Source organism: Silurus meridionalis, chromosome 23 (genome assembly GCF_014805685.1).
Source record: "Silurus meridionalis isolate SWU-2019-XX chromosome 23, ASM1480568v1, whole genome shotgun sequence".
NCBI lineage: Eukaryota > Metazoa > Chordata > Actinopteri > Siluriformes > Siluridae > Silurus > Silurus meridionalis.
In genome coordinates, this window is record NC_060906.1 from 15616284 (window position 1) to 15634663 (window position 18380).

The 18380-nt window shown below is 36.0% G+C and overlaps 1 protein-coding gene across 1 annotated transcript in view; it reads right to left on the bottom strand.

Moving 5' to 3' along the window:
• Window positions 1–12283: 12283 nt before the first annotated feature.
• thbs1b (thrombospondin 1b) overlaps window positions 12284–18380 on the bottom strand; it is a 9809-nt gene continuing 3712 nt past the window's right edge. The window contains exons 9-23 of the mRNA XM_046836558.1: window positions 18197–18370; window positions 17926–18102; window positions 17642–17815; window positions 17426–17553; window positions 17190–17342; window positions 16887–17105; window positions 16685–16792; window positions 16384–16543; window positions 16163–16281; window positions 15328–15562; window positions 14992–15219; window positions 14641–14912; window positions 14466–14563; window positions 14206–14345; window positions 12284–14118 (exon numbers count right to left, since the gene is read on the bottom strand). Of these exons, the coding sequence (XP_046692514.1) occupies window positions 14111–14118; window positions 14206–14345; window positions 14466–14563; window positions 14641–14912; window positions 14992–15219; window positions 15328–15562; window positions 16163–16281; window positions 16384–16543; window positions 16685–16792; window positions 16887–17105; window positions 17190–17342; window positions 17426–17553; window positions 17642–17815; window positions 17926–18102; window positions 18197–18370 (2393 nt within the window). The 3' untranslated portion in view covers window positions 12284–14110. The remainder of the gene's footprint in view (window positions 14119–14205; window positions 14346–14465; window positions 14564–14640; window positions 14913–14991; window positions 15220–15327; window positions 15563–16162; window positions 16282–16383; window positions 16544–16684; window positions 16793–16886; window positions 17106–17189; window positions 17343–17425; window positions 17554–17641; window positions 17816–17925; window positions 18103–18196; window positions 18371–18380) is intronic.

The window sequence follows — 18380 nt, forward strand, 5'->3', positions numbered from 1 at the left end:
GTGTCCCTCCTCACGGCGGTCAGAGAAGGGTGGTCATTCGCTGTCTAGCAGTTCCAGAGACTGCTCGGGCTCATGGCAGCAGTGTCCAGTGTCATTCCACTTGGACTCATGTACATGAGACCCCTACAATGGTGGCTCAGAGCCTGGTGGTTCTCTCGAAGGGCAATCCCCTCCGCACGATCTGGGTCACACGGCGATGCCTACATGCTTTAGATGTGTGGAAAAATCTCGGGTTCCTTCCTACCAAGGCCCCGTGTTGGGAGTTTCTGGTCATCGCATTGTGCTTACAACGGATGCGTCCCTCACGGGATGGGGAGCGTTCACGAGTGGCCGCTTTGCACAAGGTCTATGGGACAGTGTCCTTGAGGGAATTAGACGCTGCCTCTCTAGCCACACCTCCGATGCCCCTTCAGTGATTTCTTCACAGTTACAAAAGCTGAAGCAGTCTACTCTCCAGGTGTGCTGTATACTCCCTGGTCATGCCGTCACCCCGGCGGTGACAACCTGTCTTAAATTTTGACTGATTCGACTCATTACTCAGAGCATGGACAACGCAGTCGCATTACCAAAGCGTTCGGACGCAGCCTCTTGTTCCCTCAAGGAACTAAGGCTACATATGTAACCCAGAGACTTTCCTGTTGATGGTATGAAGAAAGTATAAAAATGGTAAAAAATATGTTTATGGAATCCAGCAAGGAGAGAAAGGTATTAACCCCACAAAGAAAATGCAACGCTTGTTTCCCTATACTGTTTTTTTTTTTTTTAACATGCAATTTCAAAGGGTTTCTTTCTTATGTACATACCTTCCAGAACTTACTAGTGTTTTTGAAAAGAACATTACATTATGAAAATATCACTTCAGCAATATTGTTGGGGCCACAATCACATAAGTAAAGCTGGTAATAGGAAATGCTAAATAAAGTAGAGAAACTCCACTTAAACCAGATGTTTACACAAAAATCTATGACCTACTGTATAATCGTGGTCAGCTAAGTATGACCCTCGTGTTAAAAAGTGGAACTATTTACCATTGCTCTATGGTCGGATAGGTAAGAATAGAAGCCAGACGAGATGAAATCATGTTTCACCCAGACTTAGCTTGACTATTTTGATCAAATGTCAAGAACCAGACCACTTAAATGTGAAATGTACAATTATTTTCAAAATACACTAGTGACCAAAATGACATATTTGAATGTATACATACATGGGTTATCCTGGCCCATCGGATGTTTCAGGACATGCTACTCAAACAGATCTATATTTGGACTGAAATCATGCGGATTCAGCCAAAAATTTACATTTATTTTGAAGACCCCAATAATATGTAAAAGTGATACCTCTTGCCAGAGCTTGGACAGTGGTTTATTTTTCTCATGGTAAAAATAAACACTGAACACCTTTGATTTAATTTTATAGTCACTGATAATGGCTTGAAAATAAATTAACTTAAACAAAAGTATAATTGTGCATTTTCCTATGCACATCTCCATAGTCTTTGAACCTTTAGAATTGTGTAGATTGAATGAAACACAGGGTCATTACACAGTGACACATTCGTCAGCTGTTTGCTGTAGTTTACCACACAAAGTTTGGGCTGCTGCATGTCCCCTGTGCAAAACTGCATGCTGCACTCCATGATACTGAGATTGGGTACATTTGATGTGTGTCCCAAAAGCTTTGGTTGCCAGGATTTGAAAAGGAATGTTTTGTGGACAATGGACATCTGGAGCCTGATTTTGCATTTGTTACTTTTGAAGCTATGGTAATTGAATGTGTAGTTAGAAGATAGTAGAAAAAGTTTTTGTGTTTGTTCCTTATCAACTTTTATAGTACAACAGTTGAGAATACTTCCAAGTGACAATTTAGGTAATAAAAGTCTATGACATGGTCACTTAATTTAGATGTACATTTGTATTTCTATGAACAATACAAATAAAAACAGTAATTTCTCATTTCTGGTTTGGAGATTGTGTAATTGTTTGGATAGTTGCAGACTTGACCGTGTATTATTGTACAATTGTATTTGGTATGTGCAATATGTCCTATTTTGCTGCTACTTATAAATATATAAAACCTGGAATTCTTTTTTATCATATAGAATCTTGTGAAATTACATGTAAGCCATTTTGTTTTGGCAATTGGACATAAGAAATTAAGTAATTTCCAAAGGGATCAATAGCTGTTCAGTAAGTAAATATGCATTAGAAATGTGCATTTCTTTTAGCTCTGTGTGTATAAAGGATATTAACATTGTCTTATTTGCTGTTATATGATATGCCTATATATGCCTTTTTTGCTGAAACAAAATCTGATAGCACAATCACTGTATGTAAAAATGCACACCTAAAAAACAAAGGATGATTCTGATTTTCTCCCTTGTAGATTAATACAGAATACCACTGATACAGGGAAGCACATCCTAGCTTTAGTATGCTTTGGAGTTAATTTATTTAAAGCAGTCCTATAATGCATCATCACCATGAAATCTAAAGGGTAAATAAAAGGTTAACTATTTTTTTATAAATATTTTTTAATTTGCATAGAAAATATATTACCTTTGGAAGACCACCCTGCAAATGATTGTTTCCTGGTGTCTTTTTTTCTTTAAAACTAAAGCAATATACAGTATATAATTCAACAGTGTTGTTGTCATTATGTGACCAAAAGTATATACATTTTATATTTATTATTATCTGAACCTATAAGCTTCAGTTTTTGTTTACAATTTGTGCAGCATTTTATCACAACTTAAGGCATAAATTCTTAAATGCCTCTGCTTACCATGCTGTATTGGCATAGTTGTTGTTTTTTTTTACTGTATGCCCAGACTGTAATTTTTTGCCCCTCCAGTTACAAAGCAGCTCCATTAGTCTGTAAATGTGTTTTAAGAACAAGGCAAGAAAACATAAACATAGTCTAGACCATGTTTGGCTAGACACTTATGCCATTCTTTGTCTATCTTCTGTCTGCACCCCCCAACCCTCCATTACCATTTATGTGCAAGCACGTGTGCAAGTTTGTATCTTGTTAAGTTTTCTTTTCTAGTTGACCAATGCACATAGAAATTGCGGCTTAAAGGTGGGAATTGTGTGTATTATTCTCTCTTGGGTTTTAGCAGTTATTTCTTTTAGGAGACATCACTTCACATAAAAAAGATGATCTAATTGTAAGCTGTCAATCCCTAAGTAAAGAGCAAAATAAGATAGTACCTTAAGGTAAAGATATGCATCTTGGTGTTGGCTGAAAGTTCTGAAAATAACGTTTCTTGGTTCAAAACAAATTGTTTAGAAAATTTTTCCTTCCGTCCACAATTGTGAATATTCCATTGGTCAAACTTGGCTCCTGTTGTGATTTTAGACTATACATGGCTGTTCTTGATGTGCTGTTGTGGCTGCATATTCAATGTCAGGATGTCAGAAATAAAGGAAAATAGGTTAGCCACAACACCATTAATTGATGTGTAGATTAGCTGTCACATTTGTGTCCACTATGGCACAGCTGAAATCTTTTTACATTATTACCTCTATACGACTGTCACCTTTGTTTTTTCTGCTTCAATTTTCTTAAGGCATGATGGCTCACAATTTACTTATAGCATTTAAAGTATTGATGTTTATTTACTACATGTACATGGATATCCAATATGTGCATATTAATGCAACCACACATCCTATTATTTATGAGCTGACTAGAAAGTTGTAAAATGTGACCAGGTTCAGACAAATCTAAAAAGTAATTCTGGGGAATGTGGTATACTGTTTTAACTGATTATGACAATTTAGGCACCCAAAGTAACTATTGTACTCTTTATAGACATTAATAATAATATAAACTTCAGCCTAAAAAATAACTGAGCAAGAATTTAAGAAGTAGGCAGAAGTAACAGTTGTAAATACATAGAAATTGAACACAACAGCACAATGCAACTGGAACATGTTTTTAAACAGTAATTACAAGGCATTTGTTTCTTATCAATGTAGTAGCAGAATGTATATAAGACATATAGGCCTTTTCAAGTCACTAGTAAATTAAAGTGTTTTATAAAAGGGTAATATACACTTCGTTTAACAGAGCTTCTATAATTACCAACTGTTTCTGTAATACTTGTAAACTGTGGAAGTCCATTTACAGAAGATAGCTTACTTGCTTTGGGTAAACCCTGGGTCATCCAGTTAGACCTCTGTTCATGTGATTCTATAAAGAATGTATGGAGTGAATGCAGTGTTTTTATTGCTCTAGGTTATAAATATGCTTGGCGAGAGTAAGATGAGTTTCAGTAGCGTAGTGGTGACACTATAGAAGTAAAGATGAAAGCCATAACTGCATAGATCATTACTGCACCCCCAGGATCTGTCAAATGCTTCACATGATCAAAGCTCTGTAATTTGGACATATACTCTACTCTAGATGCTGTGTACAATTATGGCTCATAATTGTAGCTCATAGTACTGATGAGTGACAAGAATACCCAGAGAAAGTTGGACAGACATCATAAACCTTTAAAGATAATTTAGCCCTCTTCACAAATAATTTTTAAGTATGGTCTTATAGTACTTTAAGATTTAAGTTACTCAGGAACATTTTCTTTTGTTAAGTATCATATTTACAATATACCTTTGTTAAAAAGTTATATTTACCACCATCAATATATTTATTGTTTTCTTATGTTAAAACTGTTCTTGTTTGTAATGAGTTTTTGTCAGTATGATGTGCAAAAGACAAGTCAAATAAACACTGTGTGCATCTAGTTTTCAGATATTAGCAAATACTTTTTAATCATCAATTTGTGTTGCTACTTCTTGTTTCTAGACACAATCTTTTAAAAACCTCTTGTGGCTACACACATTTTTGTGTCAGTACACATGTGCATGATCATGAGAAATTCTATAATATGAAGAAACTGAAAAATAGCCTTTGTGACAATGTTCTATCATGTCCAAGGTTGTACATTCAGTCCATAAACATTGTAAATAAATCATTTTACAAAAAAGATTTGGACTGTGTAAATAAGTAGAAAAAGCAGAATAATCTATTTAGATGTTGTTCTTTGGTGAAGCAGAAAAGTTGAAGCCGAATTCCATATGACCATGAATAGTTTAAGGATCATGACTAGTGTTTTGTATGACCAGATCTTGACCAGATTATTTGTGCCACTTGTTTGTGTACTCAACACTTTGTCCAACCTCTTTTCTTCTGGTCCATGACCATCAGCACTTCCCCCACAGTCTGCTACTTGGCAGTATACAGCCATTTACTTAGGAAAACACCATTTCTCTGTGTAACAACATAACAACTCATAATAAGGATTCCGAAAAGTAGCCTGCAAGATCCCTGAGGAATGCTAGTAATTTGCTGGATAATCACTGGCTCTGGGGAACCTGTGAAAAAAAAAAGAAAAACAGCTTTAGACAGAATCACTGTAATATGAATGCTAGTGTGTGTGTGTAATACATAGTAATACATTAGTAATAGTTGCTCCCTCAGTGGCCTCACTTTCCTTTCTCTCTTGTCGATAGTAAGACGAAATTATATGCACTCTGTTATGTTATTTAAGAAGTGCAAAGGCCAAAAGTGTATTGTCTTTTGTGTATTGAAAAACCTAAAGTTGCACAAATTCTTGAGAAATTTGCCTAATTTGTGCTGTTACAGAAAATTACAGACATCTTCTGACCAATCAAAATACAGCATTAAAGAGAATGTGACAAGTTTGATTTATTTGATTAATACTTTCTGGAGAAGACACAAGATATGTGGCAGATTTTTTAATCTGTAAAACAACTGAACAGTGGATGGTGCTGAATAGTGGCATGAACCAGGTATTAATTTCTTAGGCCAGCAAAATTCCTGGTGTTGTATGAAACTAATAGGCACTGTTATTTTGTTACTTCTTTAGTAAGCAACAAGTGTTCACAATGACAAAGCTCTCGTGTTTAGTTTGCCAGTGAGAGCTAGAAGAGGGTCCTATGTATGTGTGTGGTTCACTATCGCTAACACATCTAGCTAGGAGCAATGTTTGAGGTGTACACTCCAATCATTGCTCAGAAGGGAGTAAAGGAGCTTATTCATAGGAGGCTTGGGGCTCTGATTTCTGTGCGCTTTTTGTCTGTCCTTGCTAGGAGTGTTCCTGAAATTGGGCTATGCGCAACCCAATACCAGCCCTTACATGAACTCACTGGCCCCTGTTTATCTCAACATTAGAGCAGAGAAAAGGTGAAATTGTAGTAGTGCAGCAAGTGTTAGTGTTAGCTGAATTTGTATTGAGGCCTTTTAAACAGCTGTTAAAACACATACTGAGTTCTATCAAAAAATTGGGAGTAAAAAATGAGAAGAACATGAGTGATGACACATCAAGGCCTCTGTTTTGGTTCTTGTTTTTCTCTCTTTGCCATGACCATGGGATACCTGTTCTAAGGAACACAAGCTGTATAAGAATATATTTATAATTTATGAATATATAATTAATTCATAATATATAATTATATAAGCTATGACTAACATACCAACCAAACCCTTTTTTTTTTTTTTTTTTTACATAATAATGATCCCTAAAATATTGTTGTTCTCACTCCTGACCATCATTTATAGTAAATAAAAATCAGGAAATTGTGACTTCTAAATATTATTCATGGAAAAGAATTTAAGAATGGGTCTGCAGTGAAATAAAATGAAAAGCCTTCATGCTAACTAAATTATGTTGGGATCCCTGATGTTTATTCCCTTCTCTTGCCTAAAGCCCAGTGTTTGTCAATGCCACTGTACCTTATCATAGACATAGAATGACATTTCCATTGGAAAGTTGCAATTCACTTTAGTTTTAACTACAATGAAAAAAAACTAATTTTTCATATTAAAATGCATTTGTCGCCGAACTAAAAATCTATAATTCATCTCAAAAGGAGCCTTGGCTCTGTCACTGTGTGTAGACAGCACAAAACTCCATACATTTCATCTAAAATCAGTTGTGCCTTGCAAACATACAGTACCTACTTAATAATATATTGCTTGTTGGCACTAAGATCATGAAATTGGAGGATGAACAGTGTAGACACACAGACTCAAGACAGGGATGGGATGGTTTTGAATGGGAAATAATAGGCAGGAAATTGCTACAAAAACTACACAAATGACTACATTTCACTACTAGCCAGCTGCTACAGTAGAACAATATCCCTAATTTGATTGTTGGGATAAAAATTTGAATAGTTGCAAAGCAATTATTTCAATCATTTTTACAGAACTGCAGATTTAGTTTGATTATATATAAATCCAAACAGGAGAGCAGTGTAGAAATTACCCCCACTAGTTATGGGGCAAAAGCAAATTAAACGATTGACTGCACAGCTGTTTCATGTTCAGGTGTGTTTTATTTTCTTATTATTTCCCTTGCACATAAGCAGATGGGGCGTAGATTTTATTTGAAGTGTGGTATTTGCAACTGGAATATGTTGCTGTTAACTCTCAAAATTAATTCCAATGAGCTGTCACTGACAGTGTAGCCAGCAATCATTAGGTTGAAAAATAAAAATAAACTCATTATACAGACCGCAAAACAACAGGTGTGCTCAGTTCAATTATTTGGTATGTTGCAACAAAGAAGGAACATATTAATGAGCTAAGGACCACCAGAAGACCAGGAAGAATACTGACAAAATTATTGATAAATGAGAGAAAAGTTCTTTCCCTGGTATAGAAAAAAAAAAAAAAAAGAAAGAAAAGAAAAACATATCAAGAAACCAAAACCATATCAAGAAAACCCTCCAAGAGGTTTGTATACCTGGGTTAAGTTTACAGGCAAGAGAAGACTTTACCATACAACATACAGAGAATTTAGCATACAATGTACATTGGTAAGCTTTAAAAGCAGCCAGATTTCAAACTTAGGATTTGACTAGTTTCAAAAGTTTGCCTGCAAACAACATCCTATCGATAGAAGGGTCAATCAATTAAAGGAAGGAACTCCTTATATTCCAAAGCCTTATGCTGTGGGCATTTGTAGAGAATTTATTTGCGATTACTAATTATGAGCAGGATGAATTAATAAGTGTACAAAGCTATTTTCTGTTCACCTAAAGCATACAGATAATATATATTTTTTTGTAAATGGAAAAACGTTCTGCTATGGCAATCAACAGACCTGAATTTTGGGCATGCACTTGTTAGGCAAAACAAGCAGGAACTGAAGCTAGTTGCAGTAAAAGCCTGACAGAGCATCACAAGGAAAGAATTCCAGAATCTTTGGATGTCTCTGGATTTAAGTCACAAAAGAATTTACCTTTATTAATATATTGAATAACAAATGTATTTTGAATGAATAGATTTTAGATTTGTTTATCATTCTTTCAGTGCTTCTATCACATTACCTGCACTTGACCCTAAAAGGAAAAAAACACCACACATTTAGACGTAAATAGTGGTGCCTTTCATGCAATGCCATTGCGAAAAAATTCACTCAACATGAGAATCTATGTATGTAGCAGGGAAGCCTGATATTTCACACATCCCTGAAGACACTGTGCAGTTGTCTGTGGGTGCTGTGTGTGTTTACTGTGGCCTCAGACTTCCTTTAACTGAAGCATGTTAATAGAAAGTCCATCACTAAATGATACACTTTAAAGTATTGTTTTACTTTTTAAAAAAGTAGACAATAATAGTAGACATATTTGAGGAAATGTGAAAAGAGGAAATTAGGATGTAATTACTGACTACAGTGGTCTAAAGGTAAGTTGGTCTTCCTTCCAGTGAGAAACTGATGTACTTGGACTGTCTAAATCTCAATTTGCTCTGATTAACTTGCTCTTCAGAATGCAACATTTCACAATTTACTGTTACAAATATCATGGGTAGGTGTGCAGATTAATTGAAATCAATCATAATTAGTTATAGTTTAAATTTATAGTAAGGTTTATTTTACTTAGGTCAAATAGTAACAGACTTGACAGACAGATGGTTTGCTCTAAGTTGGATTTTTTTACTATTAAAACTAATACAGTAGATGAAATTTCATGAATTACAGGGTTCCCTTCAACCATGAGTTAAAAAGGAGGTACCAAGCTTGCTCACTCTAGGAAATTAAAAGCTAAGACAGCTTCCTTTTAACTTCGGTGTGCCCTCTCATCTCCTGCCAGTGCTAAAACATACAGTACATGATCAGTTGTTTGTTTCTTTCTTTTCCTCACACAGTTAACATTGTATGTTTATGCTGCAGAGTGATGTTTAATAACTGATCACAGTAGACAGTCACACTTTCCCTTTCTGGAGTGTGTTTATAGAAATGCTCCAATTTTTTTTACTGATAATATGCAAAGTTAAATAAATTAAAAAAAACATTGGAGATTTAATTTTTAAATGAAATTTGATTATTTTACAAGCCATCTTTTTTCAAATCATGTTTGCCCTAATGGACTATGGTACTTGCATAAGATAATATATAAAAACCAGTGGTGGACAGTAATGAAATAAATGTAATTCCTTACTGTACTTAAGTAGCCTATTCGTGTATCTGTACTTTAATGAAATATTTCCATTTGGAAATTTAAATATATTTCCATTATTATTCTATTAATAGTTTGATGTGCTAAGAGTAACATTAGAGTTTTTTCACATGAACTGAGTTGCTTAAGCAAGAGTCTTGTGACAAACCATCTGACTGTCAAGTTTATATACCAGAATATATCAGAAACTTTTACTGAAATAATATTTTACCTAGTGTATCTCTACCTTAACTCAAGTACATGGTTTGTGTACTACATCCACTTTTTAATCAGCATTTAATAGCCTATCACTGCATATTACTTAATAATACTTAGTAATGATTAACTGTAATGAATGGACATTTGATTCCACCCAGATGAGGATGGGTTCCCTTTAGAGTCTGTTTCCTCTCAAGGTTGCTCGGGCTTGCTCTTTAGTGCTGGTTTGAAACATTGTCCATTGTTTAAAGCACTGTTGTCTAATTGACAATTGTCTAATATTTTTAAACTTATATTTCCACTTACATATTGTTAATTGATTTTAGGGAGTTTTGCATACAGTTTATTAATATTTGGCTTTGCTTTTCAAATGTTTAATTTGAATCAAACACTATGGGTAGCCCTCAACAAGCTTCTCATAAAATTTTACTAAGATAAACTGTGCTTATTAATCTAAAAAAACAACAACAATGTTACTCAGTTTTAGAGATCAGTATTTCTAGCTGATGCCCCTTTGTCAGGATGTCATCTGTTTTCTGAAAATAAAACACCACCATAGAATGAAAGTATGTTTATCCCTGGATTTTAATTTGTGCCTCTTTCTTGAATGTTTTTAGATTTGCTTACAATTGGCTGTACAGCTCATGGTTCTTTCCATTGTTTGGAAATTGCTCCTAAGGAGAAACCAGACTTGTGGAAGGACAAGTATTTTTTTATTAAGTTCTAAGAGTTGCTTGGATTTTCCCATGGCATCAAAGCTATTAATGCATTGACTCTAAAGGTACACAGCACAGGTGTGCCATTTATGCTTCTGGCTCACCAAAATCTCCTAAATGTCTTTAGAAATGTACATTTCTGGAATCTTCATGACTGTCAGTTTATTTCATGTAAACTTTTGACCACAGTAAACTAAAGCTAAAATAACGCCATCTCTAGTTGATTGTTTTAAAATACAAAGTATAGCCATAAGAATGTGAACACCTGACCATAGCAGCCATATCGGCATATTCCAAACTATTGTCACAAAGTATGAAGGACACAGTTGCATACAATCTCTTTGTATGCTGTTGCAGATTCCTTTCACCTTCCACCAAAATTCAACAACTGCAGTAAGAAAAGATTCAATGCTCTGCATATATCAGCCCCAAAAACAGGTGGAACATACCATCTGTTCACCATGCAGATTTTTTATGGAAGAAATACGGCTGACTTTGTCGATTTTCTAATAATAACTTCAAAATGGTAAATAGTTTCCTTTAACATATGCAGTATTTAGTCTGTTTGAATCGAACCCTGGTGTGTTTATTCCCTTGGTATGGTTCTATGGGCGGGTGTAAACACAGTCAGGTATGGACCAGGACTGTATGTGGGAGGTATTATCCACTTCAAGTAAACCTTACTGTGGTTTAATTGCAGTGAGAGCACAATTTAACTCTGATTTAACTTGTTCTCAGTAAGTAAACGATTCATGCTGCATAATAGTATAGAAAGCAGACATTGTAACTTACTTAAACTGGCTAAAGATGATAAATGGGTAAGAGAATATAGACCTAAAGTGCTGTAGCAGTGCATTGTATTTTAAATAAACAATACAATTGATGACAGCATGTAATTTATTTTTGGTATAAACCAAAAAATTTTTATTTGAAAATGTAAAGTGGTTTCAATGGTCCAGTCACATATCATGCTTTTACTGCACCCTCCAACCAAATACATCATGCCATAGAGAACTGAATATGTGAATTATTTATTTATAACTAGTTTGGATAATTAATATGATCTGCTCCATTAAGTGTGGTACAGTAGATGTACACTCTGAGTTCTCCATTTGCCATAGTAAAATATTCCTTTTTACAAGCATCTGTGCAGACTTGTACAAAGAGCACTACATTTCAGGCTCAGGCTGTTATCAGATCACTCTCTGGCCACACATTCCATACTTCTTCAAAAGGAAGGCTTATGAAGCTTATAAAAGAGCAAGCACATGAGTATTTTATTGAAATTATTTTATTATTATCATTATTATTATTATTATTTGCATTTGCATTTTTTAACAAATGTTACAATTGATGCACCACAAGCCAAAATGTACAGCATGTGGACACATGACCTTAAAACCCACGCATGTTTTTTCCTAAACTGTGGCCACAATGTTGTAAATTGGAAAAAATGTATAAAGAATAATGTAAAGATATTTCCCTAAAAACTAAGAGGTTCAGCAAGACAATGCCCTATGCACAAACATTCATAAAAACATGGTTTGCCAAGGTTGAGTTGGAAGAGTAGCCTCAGCTGAACACCACTGAGGTGAAATGCAAAACCAATTTTGCACCAGGCTGTCTTGTCAGGCATCAGTACCCAACTTCTTGAACTCTTGTGGCTGAAGCCATTTGCCAATATTGCAATTATAAATCTTGTACCTTCTTAAACTTCTGGTTTATTACCCAGTTATTCATCTAATTCTGTAAATACTACAAATTATTTAGTAACCATAGTTAAATAATAAGTACAGCAAGCTAAGATTTTGAGGAATATGTTCTTAACTGATCAATATCTAATCCATTAAAATTAAGAAGCAACTGAATACAGACTTGTGAGTTTTTAAATATATTTATTTTTCTGCAGTACATACCAAAATATTTGCTATATGATAAAAATAGCATTTTATTGTACACCTAAGTAAAAATGTTTACAGACAAGCATCGCTAGTTTTACACAAAAAATGGTAAAAACAATAAAGAACAGAACATCCTCACGTCAGTGTGCAAACCATTTATACAGATGGATATGCCTCCTGAGGCTGCATTCCATGATAAATTATTTAAATAGCATTTATCTACACACACACACACACACACACACACACACACACACACACACACACACACAAATGCATGCACACACACACGCACATGTACATACATGTATTCTCATTTGACACATGGTCTTAAAGACAACAAACAGTACAATAATTTATCTGTTTAAAAAGTACTGGACACTGAAAAGCACTAATATAATAAAACAAAAATTCAACAAAACACTTTTTATCTTTGTTTATTAAGCAAATCCGAGGCTGTATTCTATCTGAAGAAGGAATGTAACACTATTTACAGCTTGTGCTACAGTAGCATTAGGAGACCATTTTGCTTTTCAGCATAATAAAAGTAGAAATAGGTTTATTTGATCAAATTTTATGACGATTTTGAGGTAATATTTGTACATCAAAGTTTTCCTTACTCTTTCTCTTTCCATCTATGAATGTGGTCTAAAAAAGCAGAACAGAGTGTGTTCAGCAGATAGCTATGACCAGTGACACTGCAAATTTTTGGGAAGCAGTCTGTCTTAAGAATCAGATGTTTAAAAATGGAATTAGAATATATTATTCTATTATAAATGATAAATAAGTTACATTGAATTTTTAGAACAGCACAAGAATATTCTCACAAGAATGAATGCCACCTATTCATTAACTAATGCGTAATGAAGAATTCATAGTCCATCATCCCAACACATATTTTGCAAGAGTTTTTCCTTTTCAGATTTTTTAGTTTTAAAAAGTTACTAAAAAATTAAATGCTGATTTTGAACCCTGGCTCTTTCCAAGCCTTCTTCAGTCTCCTTCTGAAAGTTTTCTTTCTTTCTAATCTAGTCTCACTCTAAGAAAACTAATTTAACTAATTTTAGTTTTCCATATTTACTGATGTTTAGAAAGTAAATGAAATTTTAGTTTGAAGCACTGCTAACCCAATTACTGTGCATTCATTGGATCCACTTAGGGGTCTTGGTGTTGATGTTCAATTTTTTTGTTATTGCTGCTGTTATTTTAAGCACAATTAAAATGTTTAATCTTAAATTTTGTTTGTTCCACAAATTAATATTATAAACATCATAATATCTGCATGGAAAATGTGCTATTTAGCAATTCGTCCTAGCATAATAAACTCTCTATACCCTGTTTAAACTGTTCAAAATTGTCGTTGTAAAGTGATCTTGAGATAATAATAAATACTGGGCAAATTTCAAAGAATATAAGAAATGATCCCATCTTTCGGCATCCACACAGGGGAAAAAAATTATGCAATGAAAGAATGTAGTCAAGTGCATTGATGTTTGCATAAAGGGGCATTCCTGCACAGATATGAATGTGGTTTATTTAGAGAGATTTTTGTTTTCCAAGCAAAGCAATTGGGGGCTTGGTTCTGCTCTACCTGGTCTTAGTGGAGGGGTCCTGAATCTCCAGTCAGCTCTGTTGGCTTTGTCCAAACCAGCATTGTTTACCATAAATCCACTTGTTGCCCCACCAGAGTGCATGCCACAAAAATAATTTAGTGGAAAATCTGTCCCTGGACTTTGCACGGAATACATATTCTTAATTATACAGAAAGGTGCCATTTTCCAAAACCCTCCTGTCTGTGCAGTTAAGCATCTGTTGAAAAAAAGATTGGAGCAAATAAATATCTAAAACATGAAAAATACAGAACTAATGTGGTTTTAACAATATATTTGTTTTTACCTCTGCATTCATATTTAAGGTCGGAGAAGTATACCATCTCTTGTGAGAAGACAAAAAGACCTAGTCGTCCACCTGCATACGTTTTGTCATAAATTCTTCCAGAATCTGCCATAATCTTCTTTCCTTCATACATAACAACCCTAAATTTAAGAGGAAACAATTCTATGTTGGCATATAGAAATATGCATATAGAGCAATGAAAAAAACATTTCCATTTGAACAGTGTTTGAAGTGGGCTTTTTGAATCCTTTAAGCGATACCTTATGTGTCCTGTTTTTGGTCTGTGAGTCAGATGCCATCTGTAGGCAGTAAAGTCCTTCCAACCAACATTCTTAGGGTCATGCCAGAGAGTTCGGACCTTTACAGAAAATAACCAATAAATCAATAATGAATGCATTAAAGTCTATTTATAAATTGCATGATGATGTAAATTACCTGTCCAGGAGTATCCCCAGTATGCCAGAGGGCATTTCTTAGGTGTTCCCCTGGTCCAGTGGTTGAGTTAACCACTTTGATTGACAGCCCTGAGTAACCCTGTGCCTTGGTGGGTGTGCTGGACCAGTAGGTCTGAGTTATCTGCTTCCACATCACCACATAAAAGCGGGAGCTGGATTGGTAACCAAACACAAATCCTGCATAATCATCATCTCTCTCTGTATTTATAAAGAAGGTTCCACTGAAGTCCACTGCATTAAACTCATCAAAACCTAAAGAACATAAAACAATTGTTAGAATGATTTATTAATTAGTAGTGGTTCTGATCATGGCTCTGAGGTTGTAACATACCAACAGCAATGCCTGGGTCACAGTTAACTGTCTGAACCAACTCTTTGCCCTGGTGACGGACTACCCAGTTAGGATCAATCTGGGATGTGCCCTTGGGGTCCAGAGGCACCATCTGGAACTTGCGGAAGTCAGTCTCACTGATGTCAAAGTTCTCTGGGCAGACATCGTAGATGTCTAGAACATTGTCTTGGTCAAAGTCATCCTTACAAACATCACCACGTCCATCACCTAGACAAAAAAAAGTGAATTTTCAGAAAATTTGTAAATAGATACCGGAAAGGCAAAAATGGCAAAGAAAAGAGACAATAGTTCAGCTTTGACTTTCAAAAGACTAACCATCAGTGTCCAGCTGATCTGGATTGAAAACCAATCTACAATTATCTTTATCATCAGGGATACCATCATTGTCATCATCATAATCACAAGCATCTCCTTTGCCATCTTTGTCATGGTCAGCCTGGTTGGCATTTGGAATATAAGGGCAGTTGTCCAGGTTGTTTTGATGACCATCTTCATCAATGTCCTGATTGCTGTCACATTTGTCTCCTACCAGGTCAGAGTCTGAATCAAGCTGTGAATCAAGTGCAAAAACAAAGTGCTAAAATCAGCAATGGTACTGTATCCAAGTTATAAAATCATCTTCAGACTGCTTTATCCAGTTTATGCCTATTAAATTGTCAAAATGTGCTCATGCTTTCTATCTGATAAGCCACATCCGGCATCCTGTTAGTCGAGTAGCAGTCTCTAGAGTCCTTCAACCTTGGCAAACCGCACTCACACTCTTCCACAGGCTTACATTCCTCCTAGTCATTTAACCATGGCACAGGTGTGAACCTCAGGGACTTGGTGCCGACAGGGCATGCATAAATCCATTAATAGCAAATTTATTAATAAACCTGTCCCTTCTTGTATTCTCTTTAGACTTGTTCACCATTAATAATTACCACTGAGAAGCCTGTTATTGTGTTATTGTACTGTATGTCCCAAAGTTAAAGAGGATTTATTCCAACCTTATATAGTGTGATAAAACCTTTCAACTGTGAGGCCCTACAGCTACCTACTTGAATTTTTGGTTAAATAGCAAAATGTATTGAACTTTAGATGAACAGTAGTTTGATGTGGATCGATGTGATAGAGAACAGCTGCAGCACTTGTTCTGTCTGATGCTTACCTGGTCAGGATTATGCTCCAAGGGGCAGTTATCACACTGGTCACCAACTCCATCTTGATCAGTATCTTTTTGATCCACATTGTACAGATAAGGACAGTTATCCATTTCATTTAGAATACCTGAGGAACCAAGTCAGCGTTATACAAATTTGAATTTATACATTGGTTAATTTATGTTGAAGGATGTTGAATTTAACTTTGCTATCATCCTAATCTTCTTACCATCTCCATCAATGTCCACGGCACATGCATCACCTTCACCATTGTTGTCTGTGTCAGTCTGGTCAGGGTTGCTATTGTATGGACAGTTGTCACATCGGTCACCAACATCATCCCGGTCATAGTCGTACTGTCTGGGATTAAACACGAATGGGCAGTTGTCCTGTTTAAAAAAGAGTGAAAATAAACTTAGAATAGTTGGTTAAACTGGGTTATACATTTTATATAACTGTTGGTTAAACTGGGTTATTTATTTTATATAGGTTTATGATTGTGGCATAGGATTTTATAGCTGTGCAGTTACCCTGTCATCGGGGATGCCATCATCATCATCGTCATCATCACAAGCATCGCCAATTCCATCCTTATCATAGTCCTCCTGACCAGAATTTGGAAGGTTTGGGCAGTTGTCCTAAAATTATAAAAATGTAAAAAGAATTAGTTAACAAAAGCCACTGCTATTGTTCTTACTTGTTTTTTTTACTGATCTGGAAGTTTTCCCTTACCTTCTTGCAGTGATAGGTAGCATTCTCCACACAAACAAGGTCAGCATTTGGCCAGCCATCCAGATCTGTGTCCTCTCCACAGATGTGTCCATTCCCAGCATAGCCAGGCTTGCACTCACAGCGGAACAGGGGGTCTGCAAAATGGCCCAAATAGTTGCACCGGGCATTCTTATTGCAGTCATGGCTTCCATCAAGGCAGGGATTACGAGGTGTGCACACCTGCAAACAGGACAGTTCAAAAGGTCATTCTATATCAGGATGTTTTCTGTGGCATAATTTAATACATTCAATGTTGCTACTTGCCTGTTTCTTTAAAGCAGCATCCTCCACTCCACGGCCAAATGGCTGTGGACCATTGTAGCGTGTAGGACATGGCAAGCAGTTGTACCCAGGTACAGTATTTTCACATCTATGGACTCCATTGAATTCGAAGCAAGCATCAGGAACCTCCTTGCACTGTTACAGAAGATTAGTTATTTCATTCTAAAAAATGCACCTTATTTTTTATGTTAAATGATGCTTCTGTAAAAGCTCTTTACCTCATCAACATCTTTGCAGTCAATGCCATTTCCAGTGTAGCCTGTTGGACATTTTCCACATTTCCAAGAACCATCTGGAAAGCTTGTACACTTGGCTCCAGCAAAACAGGGATTGGATAGACATCCATCTAAATAAAAATAATCAAAAGACATGTTTAATCAAATTTACAAAGATGCTTCTATGTGAATGGGCATGTAAATAGCATGGCAACTCACCAATAGGACAAGCTTGCTTGTTGCACAGTTGAGTTGCCTTTCCATCGCCAACACATTCTTTGCCACCATACTTGGGTGGTGGACTATTACAAAGACGCTTGCGAGTTTGGACACCACCGCCACAGGTTACAGAACAGGTATCCCAAGGTGACCATGGCCCCCAACCACCATTGACTAAACAAATAGATAGGTTTGTTAAATGAGCTGCAATTAACCTGATAGGTTTGGATGATAGGTTCCTAAACTTCTAAATATTATCTAAATTGTTTGTTCAGTACACTTACTTGGACATGGTGACTTCTCACATTTCTCAGTCTGCCTGCCTTGGCCCTGACACTCTTTTCCTCCCATCTGGGGAGTAGGAGAGTTGCACAGACGAATACGTGTGATAACTCCTGATCCACAGGTTACTGAGCAAGAGGACCATGGTGACCAGTGGCTCCAGCTGCCATCTTGCTTAACTAACAAAGATAAATGAGAATTAGAGTTAGAGGATAGTTTTTTCCTACATTTTTAGCAAATGAAATGCTTTTGTATTGCTGGAACACAACTCACAGCGTTTGTCACACTCCTGGAGGTAGCAGTCTCTTGTTTGTACAGATGTGCCCTCACAGTTGTTATTGATCCGGTCACAAGAGCGGCCACGCTGCTGAACGCCCTTTCCACAGGACACAGAACAATGGGTCCATTCAGACCAGGGGGACCAGCCATCTTCAGCATAGTCACTGGCTGTTGAATG